Genomic DNA, 27,188 nt, shown 5'->3' with positions numbered 1-27,188 from the left:
TGGTGGTGTCACACCTTGGCGTTTTAGACAGCGTATGCCCGACGTATCAAAATTTCTCTAAAACGTCGGCATACGCTGAACTTTGATTTTTTTTCAACTCTGGGCGTATACTTAGCGTATTCATAACGAGTTGGACGTATACATAACGTATTAGTAACTTTTACCGAACGTTTCGTTAACTTATAAGTAACGTATTCCAACGAATGCTTAGCGTATTGCTGGCGTACACAACTTATGCCCTACGATAGCCTAACTTACGCATAGCGCGCGGCAGCGTATCGCTGACGAACACGTGTCGTAGCCTATAAAAAGGCTGCCGCTCGACTATTCAAATCATAACCGCACGATACATCACCGTATCAACACCACCGCCATGCCAAAGAAAACTCCTGTGAACCCCACCTTTATATACCAATTCCTATAAACGTTGTCAATACGCCATTATATGGTAGCTGTAAGTTATAAACACGTTCAGTAAGTTTACCGTAAGTTATATACACGTTCAGTAAGTTTTGTGGTCGTCCGGAGCACATCTTCATACGTCAATATACATTAAGGCTAAGTTACACATACGTTCAAAGCACGTTACTCATAGGTTAGAAGTAAGTTTTAGGGTACGCTGGACATTATCTCGACGTACATCGACTTATGAGTAACTTACGAGTAACGTGTGTCAACGTGTATCAACGATCGCGTAACTTGCCTACAACTTATGGCCCGCGTATGCGGGACGTATGAGCCATACGCTGGCATACATCGAAAAATTTTGTGCTTGCACAAAATTTTTCGACGACCTCGCCGTATGACGACGTATACCAGCGTGTTTTAGCGCCAACGTATGCAAAACTTACCCGTAACGTATTCGACGTACGCCAGCGTATTCGCCAAATTCCTCATACGTCGGGCATACGCTGTCTAAAACGCCAAGGTGTGACAGCACCATTACAAGCTTTAATGCTTTCTTAGCAATCGGATAAAAAATCAATACACTCACTACCATAAAGCTGTTCGTAAGTTACGAATGACTTTACATCCAACTGCATGGTGATCATTTCTTATGAGTAAGGTCAACACCAATGAAACTTGGTTTAATCATTCACCACAAGAAAGGATCACCAGTTGTGTGTAGATTCCTTTGGAACTTCTGTACATCTTTATGAAATAATCACCAGAATGTTTTCATTTTTATATCATAAATATATATTTTTAAAAATCCTATTTTTGTACTTACTGACAGTCTTCCTCATAGAGCTTAGAGGAATCATTGCAGGAGAAGAACCTTCCGTTGAATAATTGTACACCAATGCAGGCAAACATGAAGACTAGGAGCAGTGTTACAAGCATGATGTTCCCTATCGTCTTGATGGCCACAAATACACACTGAACCACGTGCTGTTAATAATGATGACGATAAATCAAAGAAATAATAATACTATGATGCTAAGAAATAAAATAATTCTCAGGACTCTGGATATTTACATAAGACTACATATGCTAGCTAGAGTTAGTCAGACTTTTGTCCCTACTACTGGCTTCTTCCACTGACTTTGGTCAATAGACTGCATTATTACCAATATCAGACATCTGAGCTGGTAATTTACAAAACCGCATTGCCCTAGATTTTCTGAATATTGGGTAGGGATAGGTATACTGTTTGTATTTTCGTCGGTCTCTATGCGCTTATTGACTTTCCATGCAGAGACAACGCAAAATATAACTTTCTATTTTCCCTGGTCTCATATCTGAGCATTTGAGGATCGATGCAAAGAAAGAGATTCGCTTCATAATGATTCACGCAGCAACAATATATACATCCTAATAAAGACAACATTGGATCTGGGCGCTGGATATGCGTCCCTTGGTAAAGTATGTCATAATGGTAAAGTGCATATAAACATGACACAGTAGAACAATATTTTTAAAAGATATATCTCCATTCTTATAAATTTTGCTCTAGATGTCTGATTTGGATGACAATAAAACTATTGACTGGCTTTTCTTTCAGGGAACATCAAATATATTGCTCTTAAAAGAACCATATTGCCCATGTCTAAAGACTTGGGCCAACATGATCCTTTTGTGGGCAATACATTTGATGTTCACCTCAAGGCCAGTCAATATTATATAATTATGCATCACATTATGTCTAGTATAGTCCAACATTGTTTGGACCAAGACCAATGATTCCAGAATTGGCCAAGAAATGAGAAAAGACATGAGACACATAACAACTAATAGATTGAGGTAAAGAATTGAGATTTATTCCTTGAAATTGGGATCTTTTTCAATGTCTCGTCGATGGCTCCTGACCCGAAACACAATCAAGACAAATGAGACATGAGAAATAAAAACAAACAATCAGTGTCTCAAGACAAAGAAATGTCTTAATACATCAAATACTTTACTTGATATAAATAATCAGTGTTGCCCATACATTCATCATTCCCTCATGAATATTTATTTGACATTTGAGCACTCAATAAGTATCTAATTTCTACTTCTTTCTATGAAAAAAGAAAGAAAAGAAAGGAAATATAACATCAAACTCTGGTGTTTATGTTAAAACTTCTACAAAGTCACTTTTTTAATTACTCAAAAGTTACAAAAAATCAATCTTATACATACACAAAATCAAGTTTGGTTTGACAATTTAATTAAAAATAAATAGCTATAATATACAGTACAAACATGTCGTACCTTAAGCCCCTTAGCTCTGTTTATCGCTCGAAGTGGCCTAAGTACCCTGAGAACCCTCAGAGTCTTCACTGCTGAAATTTTCTGATCTCTGAAAATAATCAAACAAGTCAACTGATAAAATACACAAAAACAAAATGCTTAAAAGATAATCATATGAGTACTAATGCTACAAACGAGGAAAGGAATGTTTGCATTATTTTCAAATTGTATTGGAGTTTTTTAACAGTAAGAAAATCATAGTTATTATTATTATTTGTTTGGCGTCACCTGTGCCTGGGAGGCGAAAGCGAACTGAATCACTATGACCCGCAGGTCTCTCCTCCCGATATAACTGATTTGGGGGAATGCATGCAGGTGGACCACTACACCAGGGTTTCTATTATGATAACAGTATGATAACAGCCAATACAAAAAAATTCCTGCAGCCTTTATCACTTTGTTGTGTTCCCTTTATAAACATGTTCTGATAATTCTTACTGCAAAATTCAGTCTTTCAGAAAAACAATTTGAAAATATAGGTTAGATGACTTGAACTCTTTCTGCTACTAGAGATTTTGCTTGAACAGGTGTTTTAATGAAATTTACAACAGGATGAAAACTACAATGAGTTATCTCAGCTGCATGAAATTAACATAAAATGAGTGTATTGGGAATGTTTTTCATGTGAAATCTACACTCCTTCCAGTAATATATGACATTGGAAATCAATGATCAACAGTGGAGGTGCCATGGCTGAGTATCCAAGACACTTGAATCCAGATCCGAGAATTGAGGGGGGGGGGGGTTGATTTCCTGCACAACACATATATGCCCTAGAGCAAGGCATTTAAACCACATTAGGGGAAGGCGGGGTAAGTTGAGCATAGGGGCAAGTTGAGCCACCAGCCCCAGGCCAATAATGAATGAGTCAGACATTGTGGTGGTGTCATGTATTGATGACCCATAGCATAACCCCTAACCCCACCACATTGTTTCCAACTTTGAAACAAAAAGTAGTTTTTTAGAGGGAAAAATATGAATTTCAGCCAAAAAAGTAAAAAAAGAATGTGAAATAGATAAGTGCTTTATAAACACACATGTCTTTAAATATAATAAAGACATGATAACAACATTGTTAGTCCAGGTATGGATCTTCATTCTTGTCAGTCTTTTATATGATGGATGCATAATAAATGTGTGGATACAAAATTATCGCACTAAGTTCGGACTGGGGTAAGTTGAGCCAAACAGCATGGGGCAAGTTGAGCCATAGTAATTCCTATGGTAATGAATCTTAAAAAACAAACAAACCATAAAAATCGATTGAAATGCAGGCTGAAAGGAGCAAATTTACATGAATGCTCTTTTTCTTTTACATGATGTTAGTATTTATAGAGAATTAGCAAGTGAAAAGACTTTAGACAAAAAACTGACATGCTGATTATCCCCCATACATTTTGTACATAGTTTTTGTGGCTCAACTTACCCCAGAAGGTGGCTCAAACTTACCCCATATATGGGGCAAGTTGAGCCATTTGACATCGTTTTTTCAAAGGTCACGATGACTTTCAGTGTGGGGATAGAAAGTTATATATAGGTGGAAAATATTTCAGAAGAATTAAATTTCAAGGCAAGGTACTTATTTCGACAAGATTATTAATCATATCAATTCTAACATGCAAAAAGCAAAAACTGTCACAACTTACCCCGCCTTCCCCTACTGTTTAATTGTACATCAAATAAATGAAAATACTGAATGCATTATGATAAAATACCATGTGTGGACTTGATTTTTTTTTCTTCAATGATCAACAAAAAAGGATGATTTTCTAAAATAAACTTTTAATTGAAAATGAGATATTAATGCAATATGGGTCATTTACAGGTCAGGGATCATGTATGAAAATCTGAAAAATCTAAAAACAAGTATTATTTTTAGCCTATATCTACCATTTACAAAAACTTGTGTCCAATTTATCACAAACTTTTAAAGTTACAAGACATTTTTTATAAGCTTGAATATAATTACAAATTAAATAAAGGGGTATACTTACTTGAATAGGATTGAAATGTAGGCTACAGTTACAACTAGCAGATCCAATAAATTGAAAGAATTACGACAGAAGGCACCTCGATGGAAAACAAGTCCATAGGCAACAACCTTCAGAAATTGTATCCAAGAAAGAAAACATAGATTAAGTGAAATTTTCATTATGCAATTATCAACCCTTTATCTTTTTAGTAATTGTACCATCATTACACCAGAATAAAAATCAATTTTATTGAGATATATTCAGTCCATCACTGATACACAGAAGAATTTTGTGCACAAAAAAAACACAATTTTTGACATTGAAACTCATAAAATGAACACTTTAAATAAATTTTGAATTGATAATGATTTTTTCCCTTTGCAACACAAATACAAACTGCATAAAACCCAAAACATATTTTATGATGTATGGTGCCTACCTTAAGAAGAATTTCAATTGTAAATATTGAAGTAAATCCGTAATCAAAATAGCTCAAGATCTGTGGATTTAAACATAAATAAATGGTATAAAACATCAAATGCACAACATATGCCAACACTGAAGACCTGTTGCATGGCTATAAACATTTTGAAGCTTAATTACCATTATTTAACCATCAACCAACAACTAAAATAAAATTAAACATTAAGCTTAATTTTACAAAGCAGCTGTTTTTGTTCTAACATGGCATAAATGAATAACTAGTTGACACTGGATCAAAATTACTATGGAGGATTGATTACAATGAAATTAGAAAGACTCTTGTAAACTTGTGTGTATGTCATACGTAAATTCACAAACCATAAAATCTAAAAAACAAAGCCGAAGTGTCATTTCAATTGTGATCAATCTCATAGTAATCAATCTATCTCATTGTGATCAATCTCATAGTATAGAGTAATAGTTTAATATGCTGAATAAATGATTATTAGATGTTAAAATGTTAATAAGAACAGAAAACTAAGTCATCCTTTCCTTTCAGTTCAAATATTCAATGTTCTTCTCAAAGATGCCTTGAGTGCATGAAAGATAGATAGGGACTGTAACCTTTGGTGATCTTTTGGTATTTGTTGTTTAGTTACAGCTGTATCCCGGCACAAGCACCTGCTGCTTTCTGGGTTTTTTACACCTTCTTCCATGTACATAAATTATGTATTGTATTTACAATCATTGTTATATTACTATATTATTAATTGGTTTATTTTATATGAAAATGGATGTCAATCTAAGAAAATAAATGTTTACTTGAATTGAATTGAATACAGTAAACATTTCCAATCAATTGTAACATTTTGTACATGTCTCACCATTGAATTACAGATCAAATCAATTAAACATATTGTTGTATCTCTTATGAAACAGGGTACATGCAGATCTTGTATTACACTTACCCTATTTAAATTTCCCTTCTCATCGACTGGATCCTCAGCTGCCAACATGGCACTGCTTATGAGGATTAAAACCAGTACCACATTGGTAAAATAAGGATGATTCACGAGCATAAAACAAAAACGGCGAAATCTGCAGGTAAACAAGATCAAAAGATTACTCTATCATACCTGACTGTGAGTCCTAAAGATCATTCTGAGTCTTTTAAAGAAATTTTACATTTGCAGATGACAGGATGCAATGATCATTTACACTTCCATAGTGCAAAAGATGTTACTGTCTTTCATCATACATAATATTTTCATGTACGGAGACATAACTAGGCAGTAAGAAACTCTTTATTTTCAAAACCTATATTTCAGTTTAAAATATTTATATCACAAGAATTACCGCTTCTGTTACGTTTATTTTAAAATTAAATTGGTTATAACACTTTCTTTAATCCCATACTTGACATCTCAATGAAGATTATATGTCCTAGTTCATGTTTTTGACACCTAAAAATTGGATTTTCAACAGAAAGACATAGACATACTGGAGCCATCTCGACAGCTTTTTAAAGCAAAATGCAAAATTCAATACTCAACACATTTAAGGATTCAGTGGTACCAAATATACTTATTCTTTTTTCATATTCAACAGTTCATTTTTCATAATGAATAAACTTGTGTACATAAGGTAGATACATCCAATAGTTTCTTACTTATTTGAACTTGAGAATACAAAAAGGGCATTTGCTTTGGGCATGGGTCTTGTTTTGGTGGGTATGTTGAGTTCTGAAAGCCTTCTTGGTCTTGCTGAAGCTGTGGTTAGAGTCTCTACTTCTTCTTCTTCCTCTTCATCATCTTCATCTAAGAATGAATAATCGTGAAATAACATAAGAGTTAACATTATTCAATAAAAATAGAGACTTAGCACCAAGATCTTCCTGTACGTCCCTTTAATTTGGGAATTTCGGGTATTTAGAAACTAATAAATAATTGATGCCTTCTCAATAATTCAAATGGTAAAATATAATATTTAAATGGTAGCAAACTTGAAAGATGGACAGAAAAATGACTGGAAGAAATATGCTTAGGTGTGAAAAATTAAAGCAGTTATGTATAAAGATTATATCAAAAGAGATAGATTGATGGATATACAGACTGTGAGAGAGAGGGTGAGAGAGGAAAGGAGAGAGAGTGAGAGGGAGGGAGGGGAATCAACTGTACATGAAGTGATATAATTTAAACACACACACAGTTAGATACAGATGTAAAATACATTTTACCTGGTTCTTTCAGAGACTTTTTTACATCATCTTCATCTATCACCTGTGTAATTACAAAAACAAAAAAAGTAATCATGAAGTTAAAAATGCCTATAAATAGTGTAAGTACTTGAAAATTTGAAGGAACTTAATTTGTTATCACTATGGTATATACCCTTTGAGTTGAATATATGAACAGCATATTGTTTGATGAAATCTTTGACTTGGCACAGGAGGTAGATGAAATAATTTCTTATTGTCATGTAAATTATATTGCAGAAGAACATTGATCCATTGGTTCAAGTATTTTCTAAGAGTACCAAGAGAATATTATGGGATAGGCATCATAGAGTACAGATAAAATATTTGGCTTCTATTAAACATTAGTATCTGAACTAAACATGTATATACTCACGTGTACTTTTTCTTCACTATCTTGTGACCTGGTAAGAGAAAAATATTCAAAGAATGACTTTGATGTAACATATAAAACATTCAACAACAATAACTTCATATGCAGAATAATGCATTAAGAATTGAATAATCATTGTTTTTTAGAAAAAAGTAACAAGCATGAGAATATTTTGAGAATATTTCTTTATCACAAGTGAAGAAATTCAATTGATTTGGTAAAAAGCTTTCACCTGATATGCTGCAAGCGTTAAGTTCATCAAATTTGATTAGAAAGAATGCTTCCTCATATTATCAGACTGATTAGATATCCAATGAACATAATATGATCTTTGTGAGTTCTAACTGAAAATTTTTGGTTGGTGGATGCCAAGAGTCCCAAGTTTCATACATCACTTAAAACATAAATTGTTTATGCACAGACTCATTCCAACTATAGCATTATTATACTCAACATAGAAATTGAAATGAAAGAATCTTACTTGTTTTTGTGATTCAATGAACCATCTGCTTCTTTGCTGAAAACGGCTTTCCGCTTCTCCTGTAACCTCTTGGGTCCTCGAATCACTCCCTTAGGATCAACACCTGGGGGCAGCTGCTTAGAAAGATCAAACTCGTTGGCTCTTCTTATGGACTTGTTCCTCTTTTCTTCCTCTTTCTCCTTCTCCAAGGCTGTGAGGGATTCTGCATCGGCAAGATTGTCTACAGCAATAGCCAAGAACACGTTGAGAAGGATGTCTAGGTGGATAAAGTCCAAAGTCAAGGAATGCATACACAAAAGGACATTCATCCCACCGCTGCCACCAGTATTTGGTTGTAAAAAGTAAGGAGTCACTTAATTAAAAATTCAGAATGAAGACAGGGAACATTAGCTAAGTCATACTTCAAACATCATCACATCATTATCGGCATCGTCACCACCATCACTATCATCATCATCCATCATCATCATCATTATCATCCATCATCATCATTTATTGAAGGATACAGTTGCCACATATGTATAGGATGATAAAATAGGTACTAGCTAGGAATCCAATTGACTTGACTCCACCGTAAGCCTGAATGCCATCATACATCACTTCATTCCAGTCTTCACCAGTCAAGATCTGAAAAATAATGGAAAAGAAAACAATATCAGCTCTGCCCTGTTTGAGAAAAAGTGCATTATGTATTCTTTTGGGGTGTTTTTCTGATTGAAAGTGTTTAGAATGAAGACTGTTGCAAAGAACTAGAAACTCTAGATATGTCATAGCATTGGTTAATCTAACACTGATACCAGTAGTTGCAGTAAACACTGATTTCATGAGAAAGTCCATAAAACCAGGCTTAATTGTCAGTATATCATCAAGGATCTAGATCTGGTACAGTTAAATAAACTGAACTTTGTGAAATCTTGAAATCTACGCTGAAAAATGTTCACACTGAACATCACCAACACAGATAGGCACACGTGGGACAGTGTATTATTATTGCTGGAATAAAGACCCGACGGAAGTGACCGAATCCACGCTTATTTTGCTTATTTAATTACACAATTTTTTTCAGAATCCTTTGGCACATATTTTTTATTCATACAAACAGACACTTGGATGGTCATTATATTAGATTCTGTAAAAGTAATTTTGAGATCGTTACCAAAACTGGAATTTATGTTTAATCTAACACTGATATCAGGTTAGATCAAATTTTAAGGATTGTATGTTCATAATGAAATCAATTAATAAGAATACAAAGGTAATGAGTATGGTATTGTTTCAATCAATTCTTGGATACATCTCTATCATTAGAAGGTAGCTGTAAATTTCACAACTTAGCCCATGACATGGATATCGTCTCTCCCTGAACACTGTGCTGTACTCCCTATTTTACGTAATAATAGGTGGTTTCAGACCACCTCCAAGTTCGTCAGTTCCAGGTATTTTCTAATTGGGAAATTTACCCGATCAGAAAGTACCAGGTAATATTGGCAATGTGAAAGCAAATTATGTGTGTAATATCCCCGAAAAAAATACCCACTAAATAGTAGGTACTTGGCAAAATTACGAGAGCCTTCGCAGGGATTTTTCCAAGGTCGCAGGTATTTTGGCAATGTGAAAGCAATTTACGGGAACTTTTAGCCCAGCGTGTAGTTGGGCGCAGGCACCGTGGGTGGATGCTGAGCTAGTGGTTTTGAATCTCGCATCTTGCCAGCTTATCAGACCATACTGCGCATGCTCCTAACTTCAGGAATTTATCCCGAAAGGTATGTTTCGGGGCGGTGCGAATGCAGGAATAATTAATGGGTATTTTTTAGCCTAAAAATAGTTCTCATAATTTGACAGGGATTCTTATTATCAAGGCTGTTTGAAACCACCTAGTGTTTAAAAAATTGATTCTACTCTGGGTGACGGACAACACCTATCAATGGGGAAACATCTTCATGGTATCGAACTCCCCATGAAAGCAGTCATTATTCAATGCCCCTGACTTCTTACTTGAAACACTGTGAAGAGAGACTGAAAGAAGGAATCAAAGTTGCTTCGAGGCTTTAGCTGCGTGCTGTCAAAGTTAAAATGGCCTCCAAAGACTTGCATTCCTAAGAGAGCGAAGATGAGGATGAAGAGAAATAGAAGGAGAAGCAAACTAGCGATGGAGCGCATACTGTTGAGGAGGGATGCAACCAAGTTCCTTAGCGCTGTCCAATATCTGAGTTCAAAGAAAATGATTGGAAGAAAATTGATAAAAATATTAGAACAGAGCCCGAGTTAAAAAGATATACATTAAAATTATTTTTTTGAATTACCAATGATTTATGGATTCATTGATAAGCAAATAATTGCCAGAGTAAAGCAATGGAACAAATATTCATTTGATTTGCTATTTGGATGTATAATGCTACTATTAAAGGAAAGAGAGTGTATACACTTATACTGCTCAGGAAGTGATAGTACATCTTTTTGACTGATGTCAAAAGGAATTGAAATCATTTATTTTTCACATCAGAAAGAAATATATTGCAGAATGAAGGGAATTTCAAAAGGCTACAAAAAGACACTATAAGGCCTTAGCTAAATTCACCAAAGAAGTTTGAGTTTAGACAATGAATATACACATATGTTTCATTAAGCATATTTTTGTATTTACAAGACAGCTGCACAGTGCAACAAAATTTGGTCAAAGATCATAAGCAAATAACCAATGGTGATAATGGTGGTGGGCAAAGTGATTAGATACATAAATGTTCCATCATTGCAAGTGATAATTGACAGGGAAACTAAATTCTATCTTGTAACTGAATTTTGACCAATCCTATAGCAAGATTCTGAGTATTTAAAATATAATACACACTAAACAACAAATATTTATATGTTATCATCATTACCATAATGTTATCACCATTACCATAATTTTATCATCAATTTATTTTTTGTTGGATGGACTAACTATCAGTACTTATACTAACCTTGTTGCTTTAAAGACCCTGAGTAGTCTGACACAGCGCAAGACGCTGATACCAATGGGAGGGATGATATGGGCATAGATTAAGACCACTTCTATGATACTGCTACACACCACAAAACAATCAAACCGGTTGAAGAGTGATACAAAGTAGCCCTGTAGACCCAGGCTGTACATCTTGATAATCATCTCCACCGTAAATATCACAACAAAACACAAATTCCCAAAGTCTGCATAGAAAAACAATGAAAAAAATATCCTACTGATAATACAAATATCGCACAGTATGTCCTACTCTCAAAGGTGGGAACTTTATTAAAAGCTACATTAATACAATATAAACAATGATTAAACACAACTATTTTCTTCTTCTTTCCTCATATCCATCTAATTTATGTTATCATCCATTTTATAGATCGTCCAGGGTGCGATGAACTTACAAGTTTTGTCAAAAAAACAACTAGTGAAATTTTGACTCCTTTGACTTATATATTTAACCAATCCCTGAAAACTGGCTTGCTTCCTCAAAACATGAAAGTAGCTACGGTTGTCCCAATATTTAAAAAGGGTGATGGATGGATTGTCGGCAATTATTGACCAATATCTCTCCTTACTTCCCTGTCAAAAATTCTTGAAAGGTCCATATATTCCTGTTTAGTAAAATTTCTATCTGATTGTCATATTTTATGCGATTCCCAATTTTGGTTTAGAAAAAAAAATTCTACCGTACATGCTTTACTTTCTTTTATTGATCAGGTGACAAATGCTATAGATAATTCCTTGCATACTGTTGGTATATTCCTGGACCTTTCCAAGGTATTTGACACGGTCAATCATAAAATTCTACTTTATAAGTTATCCCATTATGGTGTGTGTGGAAGGGCCTTGGAAAACTATTTCTTGCAGTGGACCACAAGGGTCACTTTTGGGCCCACTGCTTTTTATTTTGTAAATTAATGATTTCAATAATTCACCTAATGACCTGTCACACCGTTACCCAAATTCACTCCTTACCATTTTGAATAGAGAATTGCAATTGGTTTAAACTTGGATTCAAGCAAACAAGCTATCACTCAATGAAAAAAAAACAAATTTTATGATGTTCAATAACTCTTTGAAATCTCTGCCTGACCATGTAGTTAAAAATAATGTCAATGTGCAACAAATTGATTTTACGAAATTTCTTGGACTCTACATTGATCATGAATTCTCTTGGAAATGTAAAATTGATTATATATGTAAAATATCCTCTTCAAACACTGGCATTCTAAATAAACTAAAATATTTTTTTCCTGATTAAATTTTGAAAAATTTACATTTCACACTTGTTGCATCACATATGAATTATGGAATACTGGCTGGCCTTGGGAAACTTCAATCAAACTTTAATCGAAAAAGTATTCACAATACAAAAACGAGCAATTAGGGTGATCAATCAAGTCGGGTATCATTCCACACAAATCCTTGATTTTTCAAAACAAAATACTTAAAATGTCTGATTTATATTCATCTCATGTTGGAATATTCATGTATCAGCTTTCAAAAGATAAATTGCCTGATATATGCACGCCTATGTTTCAAATGAATAATCTAGTCCACACGCATCCCACTTGGCAACATGACTCTTATCATCTTCCACATACTCGTACTCGCTCAGAGAACAATAGCATTTGAGGGACCCAGGTTTTGGAACAGTCTTCCCAATAAAGTGGTAAATAGTACCTCTCTAGATATTTTCAAACATAAATTGAAATTGACATTGATTAATTTTTATAATTTTCCTGTAAAGGTTGTATTGTAACTTTTACAAATATTTGTAATGCGTGCAAACACGTTTTTTGTCTCTCATTTTCTTAAAGTACACTCTAAAAGCCCACAGTTGTAATACATTAGCATTTCTTTATGTATTAGTTCCATTTTATCATCCTCTCCTACAAATTAAGACTTCATATTTTTGGGATCCTGCAGACCTAACAAGCTTTGCTTTTTTATGCAGGTTCCCTCATATTTCACCAAATATTTTAAATTGTCTTAGATTTCAAATTGCTGTATTATTTAATTAAGATGAATGCTGCCATGTCTGATTTTTTTATGCGATGTTATTTCTTCGGATGTTATATTGTTTTTGTATTATGTTCATAATTGCGTGAAACATGTCAAATAAAGTTAATATCAATGTCATTTTAAGTAACTGAAAATGATCACATTTACAAGTATCAGTTTACTGCAACACATTTCAATAATATTTACTGTTTTCCTCTGTGGCAAATACTGTCTATTCATACATCCGAAAGCCTTTAGGGTGAGAACCAGATATTTCATGCCAAGCAATCTCATGGTTCAATTCATCAGAGTCCAGTTAATATAAGTAACTGGGACGTGAGAAATAGATCTTTGAGAAATTAAAGTGTTCCTTTCTATCTTTCAGACTTTTTCATTGAAATCAAAAATACTCTCAGAGTGTGGTAAAACATCTATTATGTTAATTACTATCAAGGGTGTGAGTGGTCACAAATAAAAAGATCTGAAAAAAGCTTAAGAGTGTTGAAAACGTCTGAAATAGAAAGAGCTCCCAAACTATTTGTAAAGAGGAAAGCAAAAAATAAGCTGAAATCAAGCTGAAAATCAAAACATAAAAATCTGAAATCAGCTAAAAATCTAAACTCTCACACCCCTGGACTATGGAAAGCTTGATTTGATTGGCTGCTAAGCACTACCTGTTACTATGTTAATACAAAAGTTATCATCAAATTTATCATGCAGGGTATGATTGAGTTGCTCATTGATACAATGCCTGCAAAGAGAGCAGATATGTTCTGGGTTTGATCCTAGTCTGCAGGCACAGACCCTATGGTTTTCACAATCTACAGAGTGCATGATGCAGAGTCTGAAGTAGTGAGACTAGATTCAATATGTACTGTGGCTGGCTGACATACACATAGGGTTTGGCATCTAGTCTTCATTCTGGACATATATTATAATTGGTTAAAGTGTCAAGTATGAGTCTGTGCTTGCAGACTAGTTTGATCCCTTGCTGTGTGTCATACTGAATATTGTGAAATGTGTTCTTTTGCCTCCTATTAAGGCACTCTTTATGAAAGAAATGATTATTATACATTTTGCAAGACCCACTTGAAAAATGTAACAGCCAAAGGTGCTACCCTGGTTGAATATGATTTACTAATATCTAACAAGTAAATCTTTCAAGACTAAAAACAACTCGAGGTCAATTTTCACTTTCTTTTCTATATAGGTAGCAATTTCTGGAATAAAGTACCAGTTGAAATGAAATTGGAAAAAAAGTTTTAGGAATTCTCTAAAAATTTATTTATGTATTCATAATTTCACACTGCCAACATGTGAGTCTACAGTAGATAATACAATTACAATTTGTTTTTCCTTCTTAAATGTGCATTTTGTAATATTTGTGGGGCAAGACTCAATTAGCACTTGTGCTATATTCTGGTCCCATTCTTATTGTTTTGTATCATTCTTTCTGTATTCTTATACATGTGTAAAATAAAATAAATATATCAAAACATTATGCATACCTTGGAAATCTCGGAGCCAAGAAGGCTGGTTATAGTGCTCCGAGGCTAGGATCACTGTATTGAAGAAGACCATGATGATGACGATCCAATAGAATGCTTGCGATTTTACTGCCTGCCGACATAACCTACGACACCTTCTATTCCATCGTCTAAGTTGACGCCTTGTATTGCAAAAATAGGGATTGTTTAAAAAGTAAGAAATTCAAATTACCGGTAACATTTATGCTTTTATGTGTTGTAAGAAAATCTCAAAATTTGTAGGGGAAATGGTGAAAGAATACAAAACAAAACATGTCAATTTTTTTGAGAAGCGTTTTGAGTAAAAATACTTCTAATGTTTGAATGAATGGGTAATGTACATTAATTTCATGTACTCTGTCTAATCATCTAACTTATGAACCACAATATATATACCTCTCTTTTTCTCTCTCTTTGCCCCTCTCTTTTTCTCTTCCCCACTCTCCCTCCATTATATCTTTCTTTCCATACCTCTCCTACTCTCCTACCCCCCCCCTCTCTCTCTCTCCCTATCCCTCTATACTGCTTTACTTTAAAAGAATGTCTACCTTTCTTTCTGCATCCATTGTTGCTGAGGTATTTCACTGCTTCCCATTTCTTCTGATTTATCATCTGAATCTGATTCGCTAATGGGTTTTGGAACTGCAAGTCAAAATATATTATATAAACGATCACCAACAAGAAAAACCAATGTCATGTATTTTGACATACAAGGAACAAAGGATCAATGTGCTTTTTCACTGGAGTTAAGACATTTAATCCATTACAAAAATATCCATATATATTATCATCAGTCTTTACGAAACTGTTGATATCCAAGTATTTGAAAAAATATCTTGGTTAAAATAAGATGAAACAATAAAGTTATTGACCGGTTTAATAGTTTTTCCAAGTAAAGTACATGTACATAAAATAATTCAGTCTTCAATCTCTACCCCTTTCTCTGTTTTAGAATGGAAATGCCAGCAAACCAGCAAGATAACCATTTTTTATGAAATGGATGATAATGGATGATTCATGTAAAGATAATAATGATGATGATATTGATGATGATGATGATTATTATTATTATGTTGATGTTGATGGTGGTGATGAGATGATGATGATGAGGATGATGATGATAATGGAAATGATTTGAAAATTGATATAAAGAGATGTAATGGAAAATCTAAGGCAACAGAGAATTGCTCGTATTTTTTTATTAATTAAAAATACTAAGGTGAAATTAATGTCACAATTTCTAGATAATACAATAAAACTTTCTTGAAACATTCTTCAAAAGAACTACAAATTTTAAAAATTGGCAAATACTTAATGAGGATGTGACCATACTTCTTTAAAGGAAAATATAATTCCATTCTAAACAATAAAAAACAGAAATGTAGAATTATTTTATTATAAGAAGAAAAAAATGTCAATGCCAAACAACATTTATTTGTTTTCAAACAATTTTTAACTTTACATAATTCCTATTTCGATCAGACATTAATTTCAGCATATATTCATGGACTGCACAATGACAAAACAGGAAGCGTTTTAGCAAACAAAACAACAAACAGCAAATTGATGCAGAATCCTAGCATCTGCAAACTTAATGAACCCAGCCTGTAAATAGAATGAATAGCAGATAAAATCTCTTAGCAGATACAGACAAATAGCTGCAATCTCACAGATCGGCAAGGACAAAGAAAGCACAATCAAAATACTGCTTTTAGCTGTTTGGCCACACAAACAAAAAAACACATCATAACATTTTCATTACACAAACTGACAAAAAAATGCATGAGAGAAAACACATCACAGTTGCATAAAAGACATAAAGACATATACCCAGATATCATAAAAACAATGGCATTGAAACAGTTTCCTGAAGCAAAAACAAAATTACATAAGGTTACATCATGATACACTTTCAATTTAATTTGTATTCGATAAGGGCTGAACACAGTGCTTAGTCACTGCCCCCCTTCTATGACTTTCAAAAAGTGTAATAGAATGTACAGGTAGTTGGGGAGGGGGTGGGCTCTTTTATCAATATATTTTGCCCAGTCAAGTTTAAATGGATATGATATTAGTAAAGCCATGCTCGTTCATAAAATAAGGAAATATCTATGTTCTTTTTTTTCTTTTCTTTTTTTTCAATCCAAATCAATTCTTTATTTAATTTCCATTCAAATATGATACAAACTAATATAAAACAGATACAGTTTTACAGATGAACATTTTTATCTCGTAACAAAAAAAAACAGTATAAAATGGAGCATAAATGGAAATGGGGGGGGGGAATATCTATGTTCTGGTTCCTTGGTCTCATGGAATATGAAGCCTGAACATGTGATGATTTATCTTTTCATATGTACATCATGGCTCGATCTAATAGACATCCACTCTTTACTTGGCCATGATGCCCCCTCCCCTGAAAAATTAAATTTTTAAAACATAAGTTTACCTGCCCTTTCCCTTTTGGCAATATTACCCTTTTTCTTTCAATGAATAAGAATTGGTGTATTTTGATATTTTTAATTTGTGATATGAACTAATCTCAAAAGTGTCAATGTAAAAAAAATCATACCAGATAAATGAGACTCAAATCTTTACACAGGCCTAATGCTTGAGATGAATTCATGATAGATCAATGATAATCTTGGGTGTTTTTTTGTAGCATGGGCCACGTAATACTGCAAAAGATGCCATTTGGTATTTTATTCGAATTACAAACACACAAAGTACACTACAAAAATTACTCAAAGGAATGAATATTCAAAATGTCATCAAAACATCATCCAGAAAACTAACATATTTGAAATTGTGCATATAGAGATTTAATCATAAAACAATGATTAATTTGTAGTGTGAATGGGTTTAGCTCCTAATAGGTTTTTCTATCTACACGCAGGCCTGGGAACTAGAGATGTCATCGCACCAATTAACCTTTCCAACTGGAGTGCAACATCATTCTAGAGGTAGAAAATTGGCTCAAATTCTTTGTGACAGATAGCCTAAGCTGCCTCGTATCATGGGTGATGTATGAATGGATGACTTCATTTAATGTGTTCCTACTCTTGATTAGCTTGAGCATCATTCCTTCAGATCAAAAAGGGTGTTGACTCATTTTGTTACTTCAAAGATGCACTTTAAGCACTTTCTGGCTCTCAACCTATGACCAAATCCCTCATCAAGATTCTTAAGAGCTGTGAAACAACGGACCTGAGCTACCACTCTGAGATTGATGCAGGAATAGGTTCTACAACTCCTGCATTTGTGTTACGTCAAAGATTCATTTAAACCATTTTCTGGCACTCCACTCATGACCAAATCCCTTATCAAGATTATATAAGAGCTGTGAAACAAGGGACTTGCCCAACAAGCCTGATTGATGTAGTCATATATGTTCTGATACTGGTGAGGTGGGAGGTCATGAGCAAAGAATATAACCTGGACTGTTATCATTGGGCAATGGCATGGATCTATTCTAGGATGTAATTTAAATGTCAAGATTTACATGTCTGCACGTAAGATGGTGAGGAAAGAGAAGCTACACTAGGTGGTAAAAACTGCAATCCAATGAAAACCCTTTGAAATCATTTAATTTGTTTGCATAGGTGATTATATAAGTCAGATCTTTACGACCTTGACAATGCTTTCTGCAAATAGCATTATAACCATAGGTCGTATGAAATGCTGGGTTTAACATTGTCTTTTTTTTCTAAAATTGTCAAAACCTCCAATCATTTCTATGAATTTTTAAGAAGAAAATCCATTACATTACAGAAAATCCACTTGCAAAAATACAAAAAAGCACCAATTAATGAAATTCAAGCTGAAAATCACACAAAAGCACATAACACAGCTGATGCTCTCTTAAAAATGGCACTATAAAAGGGAGCGTTTCATGAAGCTGTTTTGTAAATCACACAAAACTTAATGCACGACTGGTGACATATTCTTGGGTGCAAAATTAGAAAAGTAAATTTTCAATCATTTGGATTCCCAACTGAGCTTTGAATTAAATCCCATCTTTGTAGTTTTAAGCGCTGGTTGTAAACAATCATCTAATGTCAAAATTAAATGAAATGTATTAGAACAACTCCGTGGCCACTAAATTAAAAAAGAAAAAAAATGGTAAATCTTCTTTAGCAGAAGTAATGCATGGTCACCAATTATGTGTAAAGTCATGAGTAATTTCTGAACAACTTAAAAAAAAAAAACAGCCCCAGGATAGCACATAGTAAGCTGCTTGAAAGATATTTACATAACGGTACTCTCTTACTCGAGTCGTCACATCACAAAGGAAGCATGCAAGACTGAATTATACAGCAGCCATTCCTTGTCATCGATGCATTGTTGATTTCAGATCACATTCATATAGTAATGTGATGGCAAAAAGATGTATTTCATCCTTGATTTTGAGCATAATGGATATTAGATTAAAATGTGGTCAGGAATGCTTTGGCATAACATTTGTATATTCAAAGTTATGTTGAGTAGTGGTAGCGATAGGTTAATTTTATAAAAAGTTATAGAAAGGTGTCTGATATTGTGTTAACTCCATACAACACCCATGTGAGACAAATTCCATCCTTATAATACATCATGCTGCACATATTATATTGCACAGTGGTCATAGATATCCCTGATTAAATGTTGTAACTATCCTTGCAGCAATTGTTTGTACAGTTTGTGATACAGTTTGCGAAATCATTCATTGGAAGAGATATCATTTCACTACCATGCATAGAATAACAACATGCATATTATTATGATAGTATTAAGATGTTAACATGCATGCAATTCTACATTTACAATACCTTTGGTGTTTAAGGTACCAAGTCTCTTCCAGAGAACTGTGTGTCAAAGGTTAAAGGTCATCAGGGTGGAGGTTAAATGCAGCAAGGGTATAAGTGGGATAAGTATAGGGATCATTGGGTTAATGCATGATATTGTTCAAAACGCAATCCAGTGTTATCAATAGTAAATATAAATCAAAAATGCATATATCATGGAAAATTATCTTTTTTCTTACTGAAATGAGATTTAGCACAACAGAATTAGTCACTCTCTTGAATGTGTATATGACTTTGTTATTGTTTTAAAGATCACAAATATTCATACAAGACTGTGAAAAATATAGGGTGTTAATACTCTATGGTTAGTTATGATGTAACAGTATTCACCCAATTGTTTCCTTTTGCTTTTACTCTTTTTGGAAAACAGCTTGTCTGTGGGGGAAAAGATTATATCAAAAAAAGACTAGATTTATACCATCTTGTATTTTGGATTTTAAATTATAAGTTTATCATTATTTACAGTATATAGGAGAATATAATTAGTGAATGCCATTATACCTAATGCCTTATCAATAGTGCATGCTAGGAATTCTGTAATACTTAAAATACTATTTAAAACAATTAGCACACAGGTTCATTCATTAAAGATAAAGAGTGAATAATGAAATAAAAAGATTTCATGTCAGGATTAATACTATTAAACAACTTTTATTTGATGCAAATCACATATCCAATTGATGGAAATCATGGTATATAAAATCATTCAGTATATAATTTCATTACAACTATATATAACGCAAAAAATCTATTCAACAAAAAAAAAACTATGGAGTGTATAAAGTATACATATCATGTTTAATACAAATGAATTTTATACTCCAGGTAGGTAAAATGAATCAGAAACTTGGAAATCAAAACTAATATTATGATTTCAAATATCATTCTACTAATAAGTTCTCTCATTTGTGGGTCAAGATCCAGGCAAAAGGTTCAAGGTCGTATGTAACAGAGAACAACCATTTTCATGGGGGTCATTGTCACATCTGTTTTGGAGGGAAACAACTTTTAGGTAGGCAGATGCATCATGGGATTGTGCTGGTCATTTTTACTCTGATGAACACATAAAATGGTGTGATTCTTAAGGAGCATCCACATGGAATAACCAACTTCATAAATAACTATAACCATGTTACCAAAGGAAAACAGAAATGGATGAACAGACTTTTTTTTGTCAAATACACATCAAATATCCCATTTGACCTGGGGGGGGGGGCTGAATTTAGGTAAACATTATGTTAATGAACATAATGAAAAAAAAGCATATGATGAAGTGGTGGCAATTTACAGCATAACCAGCAATAGACAATTACTTCTCTTTTTGTAAAATTTGGGAGACATGAAAAAGGGGGTTCATTTTTGGACGCTGATCAGACATGTGACATAAGTTTTGAGCAATAGTTGGGAGACCACACGGCATATGTATTCTCCACAGGAACATACAAATGGAAATAAATTCAGTATTTTGTGACAATCATCGATACTTCATGATGTTCACATAACAACAGGATCACATACTATTGGACAAGTCATGAGAGGACTGAAAGTATATCATTTTACTGACTGGGAGTATCTCTCCCCATCTCATAACAGCATACAAACCACCAACATTAATGGCGTCCTGGTGAAAATATGACTTTATGACATCTTTAATAATGTTATACGATTCAAAAATATATTTAAATGAATATCTTTAAATTCAATGTTAAAGAGAAAGATAATTTATCTACAAAATCTATCTTAAGGTTAAATATGTTGTTATTGCATATTAAGAATCCAACAATGAGATTTTTGCAGATCAGATAATTTCTTCATCAGATTAATATCTAACATAATCTTCCTTTAAGATGTAGAAGTTTATATTTCACTTTTGTGAAAGTTGTTTTTTTATGTAAATGTAAACTGTACCCAGATACATATTAATAAAAGCATATATTAGTCTTTTATCAAAACAGGGAAGAAAAGAATGAAAAACAAAATTTTCAACTCACTGCAAGAAAAGAAAGTAATATATCACACAACCTATTGAAATGAATGTAATATCAAATGAAATCAAAGAAAATGGATTACTTGTTAAATGATAGGAATGGACAGCGAAGAAGGAGATGTTTGGGTATGCACTTACCATGTTTTGGCGGACCTTTATTTTGCTCACTGTCATTATCAGGATCAATGTCTTCTGTAAATGAAGAAAAAACTAAATTATTAGTGGTGACCACTGACATGTAAACTCACAATATGTCAACAATGAAAGTTATCTGTAATGAGCCAAAATAGATGTTTGGGCTTCAAAAATTACAATTTAACTACTGTGTCGATTAAAACAAAGACTCTTCTATCTTTTTGACAAATTATGAAGTCATGAAATGAAACTAAATCCAAGATACAGGCTTTGTGTGAGACTATTTTTGGCAACAGTCAAAAGTTGTAATTGGTCTAGCACGGTGAACATGCCTCATGCTTGAGTGAATGTGAAACACAAAACCTTGTTTTCTCCTTTCTTTTCCATTGAATGAAGAAGTTACATGGGTAACGCATAATCAATTTCACTATTGTTATTCTAAAGAAATTTCTTGTCTCAAAAATAAGACTGGTAGATCTAAGTTAGTTTTTATTTGTGAATGATCACATTTTAAAACGAATACAAGCATTTGTCTTCTATCTTTAAAACGCCAGAGAAAATACAGCTCTTTAGGATTTGTGTGTATCCCGTTGCATCACTGAGCTTCAGAGAGTATCAACGTATACTTACTTATCTTAGAATAAGTTATGTTCTGAATGATATAATATTGTTTCCTTAGTGGTCCTACAATTTTTTTGCCATGATCATAAGATTTCTGTATCAATTTCTTATTTGATGTTGTGATTTCACAGGCCTTTCAGGCAAATTAAAACTATAGGCTGCTGTGATGTCCAACCAGGAAGGCAATAAAAAATGAAAAAATTGTATTGTCTACTCAAAACATGAAGTGTATACAATAAATAATGGACTTTCGTACTATATCAGATATCATAAAGTACCCTTTAAGAGTTGGTGGATGGTAATTGCAATTGCCCTTTGCATAAGAAGACCTGAATTAACGATAAACAGAATTAAGGAAGAATCAAGGCCGATCAAGAAACGATTGTGCAGCCATCTTAATGGCATTTAGATACACAAGATAATACCATTTCATAATTTTAGCAATTTTGCCTTCGTGCAATGATCAGGATGAGATGCATACACTTCTGCAAATTGGCAGTTGCCATGGAAACCTTGCATTTACCCGCTTGTGTGATCCAGTCTAAGTAGCCTCGAAGATCCTCCTCTATCTGTTGCTTCTCTCGTAGCTTCTGAAACGCTCCTCTTGCTTTGGCCTTTTCTCTCTCCTTGGAGAATTCCCTGTGGAGGATAGAAGCGAGTAAGAGTTACAAAGGATGCAGAGAAAGCTTAAAGCCTCATCCATGCAACCATTTACATTGTGTGCTACAATAACAACCATGTAAGAACATGGAATCAAATGATAATATATTAATATCATTGGCTGAGAGAAAGGATGAAGCAAAGTGCATTTCTGATGATCTGAAACTCGCCATCTTTTGTTACTATAAAAATATCAGATAGGGTCAAACTAGTGCAAGGACAATTGTTCTACAAAAGGCCTTTTTCTATTGTGCATATTAGATTGTCCTTCTTAAAAGTCGCAATTTGTTTCACGAAAAATGTTCTAGTTCAAGCTATCAGTGGCAGTGATACAATTTCTTTTCCATCTGCTCTACTTTCTCTCTTTCTGTATCATGGCTAATGAAATAATCACAACTTGCCAAGCGCTAAATCTCAATCAGTTCTATGAATATAAGTTCTTAAAGATTACATCAGAAATCAAATCGTACATTATTGGAAAGCAGCAAACAGACAGCAACACAGGTGTCGTGCATCTTCACTCCTTACAGAGTATTCTGCTTTAGAAACACTCAAATGTAGAAAATCATGATTGCAAAATATACAATTCACTATTTTTATCATCACTATTACAAACAAATAAGTTAATTCTGCATGTCATTTGACAGTTTTAAACATTGCGACAACCAATTTGTATGTGGGAGATTTCAGTATATTTTAGCCTTTGTGACACCCACCTCCCTCCCCCCTTCTTCCTCTCTTTCTAAGAAATACAATGTCTGCATTACAAATTTGCGAGTTCCTTGAAGGCTAAAATGTTAGAAATGCAAGCTCACATCACAAATGTCTCTCTTTCTCTCTTAACATTGTGAATGATAGCACAATGTTTCCTTGCTACAGGGTAAAAGTGTAATGTCAGACTGATCCTGAAATCAAAGTATGACAAGCAAACCTGGTCTATAAATGTGTAGGAGCAGCAAACCGAGGGATGAGGGTGTAAAATCCATACAGAATGTTCAAGGGTTAACATTGTCGTATGATTCACCATGTTGACTGCAGATTTATCAAATTATCACACATACTGTGTAATACTGCAATTAAGGCCTTGTTATAATGACACAGTTTTAACGTTATTAATTTATACTCATTTACTATAATCAAATTTTGCAGTAAACAGGGTACTTAAATTTGGCTTGTAATTAATTGATAATTGATAAGTATCCATGTCACGAAAGAGGAAAAATCTAGCCTGCCATTGAATCATGTTTTTTTTAGGGTTAACTTACAAGAATACCTTCTAATGAGTTCACTACATGTAATTTATTTTGGAGTTAAATTCAACTCAAAACACTTTTTTTTCAAAACAACAAAGAATTCAATTTGTAAGAGTCCCTGAATGGTAACATGTGAAGTTTACTGGTTTGGTAATAGTTTGTCACTAAAAACATCTAAAGCGAAAAGGGGTACTCCAGACTGAATTTAGATGAATTAAACAGACAGTTTCATTGAAACTGTATTAAGAACATAACAGAGTTATTATTTTTATAATGGAGATACTGTTCTATGCATGTCATCATTGAGTGAGCAAGCGATGTCGTCTGCTCACTGCTTTTTTTTGTATTTTGAGCAAAAAAAATAAATAATGTAGAATTCATTAAATACGGTTTACAAAAAAGACAGTGATAACCCAACATTTAATTAACGCAAAACTAAATATGACAGAACATTATTTTCTATCGAATTTCAATTTTTTTAAATTGGTTTTGCTTGTCTGATTTTTCCTTACCTGCAAAAACTGTATAATTTTTAGGTCAGAGGTAGTGTGTAACCTTTTACACTATGGGTTCATATCTTTCTTAGATCAGCATATGAACATACATACCTCTGGAATATAGATTGTTCTACATAACACCATGCTCATGCATGATAATGTAGAATCCATTGACATGTTCTTCATACGATTATCTGATTAATTAACTTGAGTATTTTAATAGCGATGTGTTGCCCCGTCGAACTTCATTAGTCTACATTCCACTTTCACAGAGACAGGCTTATGCAATTTCATCCCCTGCACATTTCTAACATGATAATGTAATTATATACTACTAGTAATATTATGTGCTTTGTTTTTTATGTCTGATATGAAATCATATATGCATATCTGTGTCGACTGTGGAGGCACAGGGGGCATATAAACAGGCAATTTATCAGACAAATGACAAAAATAATCGAGTACAAAATTATACTTGACTCCTCCCCCTTTTTTTGCTGGAGGAGGAGGCTTACGAGGATATGACACCTGGGCCCCCATTGTTTAAAGGTGATAAGCATTTGTTCTCATTATTTGGTGCATATTAAAATGCTTGATACACCAGCGAGATCACGATTGAAAAAGAATAAGCATGTTCATACCTTGCAAACATGATATTCTACAACAGACTGTTGATACATTATTAAAGTTTAACAGGTGACAAAAGAAAGCATTACTGTAAAAAAATGTAATATTTATAAAATATTTTATTATCCTGTTGAAGTACATCCTTATTTTATCAAAGTTGGTTTAGAAAGGTGATCAAACCCTTTAAATCACCTGCACTGCAAAGGTTCGCAAAAAGTAGGTGACATGTCGGTGAATATAAAGCAGGGAGTTGGGTTTCATGATGTACTCACCATCACGACTAGATATGCTCATTTATAAAGATCAGAAACCCAAATTGTAACCTACTAATCAGATTGCCTCCCCAACAATGTGCATGTACTGATTTTCTTTCTTTTTTCAATACATAAAGCTGCCCCACTAGATTATATTTGATGGGAAATCAACTTCAGTAACATATTGAAACAAGCAATCAGTTTGTTCCAATTTGTCTCTATATGAAAACTGAGGTCAGGAAGGATCCCACAGCATCAGCTATGGTTGTAATATGAACATGATACTGATGAACTCAAACTCAAAATAGAAGAATTTACACTGCTACATCATTTGCACATTTATCTTAGTTTTTAAAATAAAATTATGTCAGTTAACATAGAATTAATTATTTTATAATAAAGGATAGAAATGCACAACAATAAATCAACATTTTCACCACTAAGCATATGTTAGCCACAAGCTCAAGTAGAAGATAATGCTTTATAAAATCAATAATTTCAAATTGCTGCTCATTTCAAGATACACAAATAGCTCGACATGATATCTTATTAATTTTTCATGATTATTGGTAACCCAATACCTGCTGGTGACAAGCAATTTTAGGAGTACAGAAATTGTATGTTTCAGAAATTCCACTGGCTGTCGGTTAATTATTTTACACTCATTGCTTTTTCTATAGATGTATGGTTCAAAATACTGGTATAGTAAGAATTTAAAAAGAATATTGATTTTGATTTTAAAAAAAGGTTTTCCTACTGACAGCAAAGGTATAGAATGCTGATAGAATCTGATACTTCTACTAACACTTAAAAGTATCTCTTACCCCACTTATTATGATGATTAAATCATGAATTTGGAAGACACATGAATATCCAAAGTGCAAGGTTAGATATCAGAAGTCCATTCTTCTTACAATTCATTAAAATATCCACTAGAAACAAAATTTTAAAATCCCTTATTGATGAAAAGAATACACTAGGCAATATCATGCTTTTGATTTGGTCCCATATTCAAGATTTTACATTATATAATCATTACCACTTGGGAATGATTGTAAAGTGAGGTTAAGAGGATTATTAATGAAATTAACATAAGGAATGCTGAATGATATCATCAAAAGAAAATATGATGTACTTCGTGTGAATTTACATAAAGTTACAAGGAAATACTAAGTTACATACAGCGTGAGTAAATTTAGTGAATTTACATCATGCCTCTTGAGGAATTTAATATATTTAAGATCTATACCCAAACCATGATGATCGATACACTATTAAAACATTATCTGTTCCATATGCACTGACAGATGCACTTTATTGGAAAAGTCTTGTATTCATAAACATTTTGTTTTTTAGGACCAATCCTTCAAAAGGCTGAGGCACAATTTAAATTAAAGGTATACCAAGACAATTTAAGATCAATTGTGCTCAGTTACTAATCAAACTCTACATTTTGTTTTTACCGGTTTAATTCTGAATCAACATGCTTGATTGGTCATGCACCACAGCTGACCTGAATTTATTGCGAATCCATGCAATTTA

General features: G+C 33.5%; 1 protein-coding gene across 12 annotated transcripts in view; it reads right to left on the bottom strand.

Annotated features, from left to right (window-relative positions):
* The window catches only part of LOC121410978 (voltage-dependent L-type calcium channel subunit alpha-1D-like), a 142,071-nt gene that overhangs the window by 34,118 nt on the left and 80,765 nt on the right, over window positions 1-27,188 (bottom strand). For 9 of the 12 annotated variants that reach the window (XM_041603408.1, XM_041603411.1, XM_041603399.1 and 6 more), the window contains exons 9-25: window positions 22,879-22,994; window positions 21,738-21,791; window positions 19,943-19,987; window positions 15,317-15,410; window positions 14,751-14,911; window positions 11,204-11,429; window positions 10,236-10,446; window positions 8,747-8,867; window positions 8,241-8,496; window positions 7,763-7,790; window positions 7,369-7,411; window positions 6,802-6,949; window positions 6,101-6,230; window positions 5,149-5,208; window positions 4,731-4,837; window positions 2,698-2,785; window positions 1,232-1,392 (exon numbers count right to left, since the gene is read on the bottom strand). In XM_041603408.1, coding sequence (XP_041459342.1) covers window positions 1,232-1,392; window positions 2,698-2,785; window positions 4,731-4,837; window positions 5,149-5,208; window positions 6,101-6,230; window positions 6,802-6,949; window positions 7,369-7,411; window positions 7,763-7,790; window positions 8,241-8,496; window positions 8,747-8,867; window positions 10,236-10,446; window positions 11,204-11,429; window positions 14,751-14,911; window positions 15,317-15,410; window positions 19,943-19,987; window positions 21,738-21,791; window positions 22,879-22,994 — 2,049 coding nt within the window. Of the gene's footprint in view, window positions 1-1,231; window positions 1,393-2,697; window positions 2,786-4,730; window positions 4,838-5,148; window positions 5,209-6,100; window positions 6,231-6,801; window positions 6,950-7,368; window positions 7,412-7,762; window positions 7,791-8,240; window positions 8,497-8,746; window positions 8,868-10,235; window positions 10,447-11,203; window positions 11,430-14,750; window positions 14,912-15,316; window positions 15,411-19,576; window positions 19,613-19,942; window positions 19,988-21,737; window positions 21,792-22,878; window positions 22,995-27,188 lie in introns of all 12 variants that reach the window. The other 3 variants (XM_041603401.1, XM_041603402.1, XM_041603407.1) reach the window with 2 other exon arrangements.

This window comes from Lytechinus variegatus, chromosome 3, assembly GCF_018143015.1.
Source record: "Lytechinus variegatus isolate NC3 chromosome 3, Lvar_3.0, whole genome shotgun sequence".
Taxonomy (NCBI): domain Eukaryota; kingdom Metazoa; phylum Echinodermata; class Echinoidea; order Temnopleuroida; family Toxopneustidae; genus Lytechinus; species Lytechinus variegatus.
Note: the sequence above shows the minus strand (reverse complement) of the source record. Positions and strands in the feature narration are given on the sequence as shown.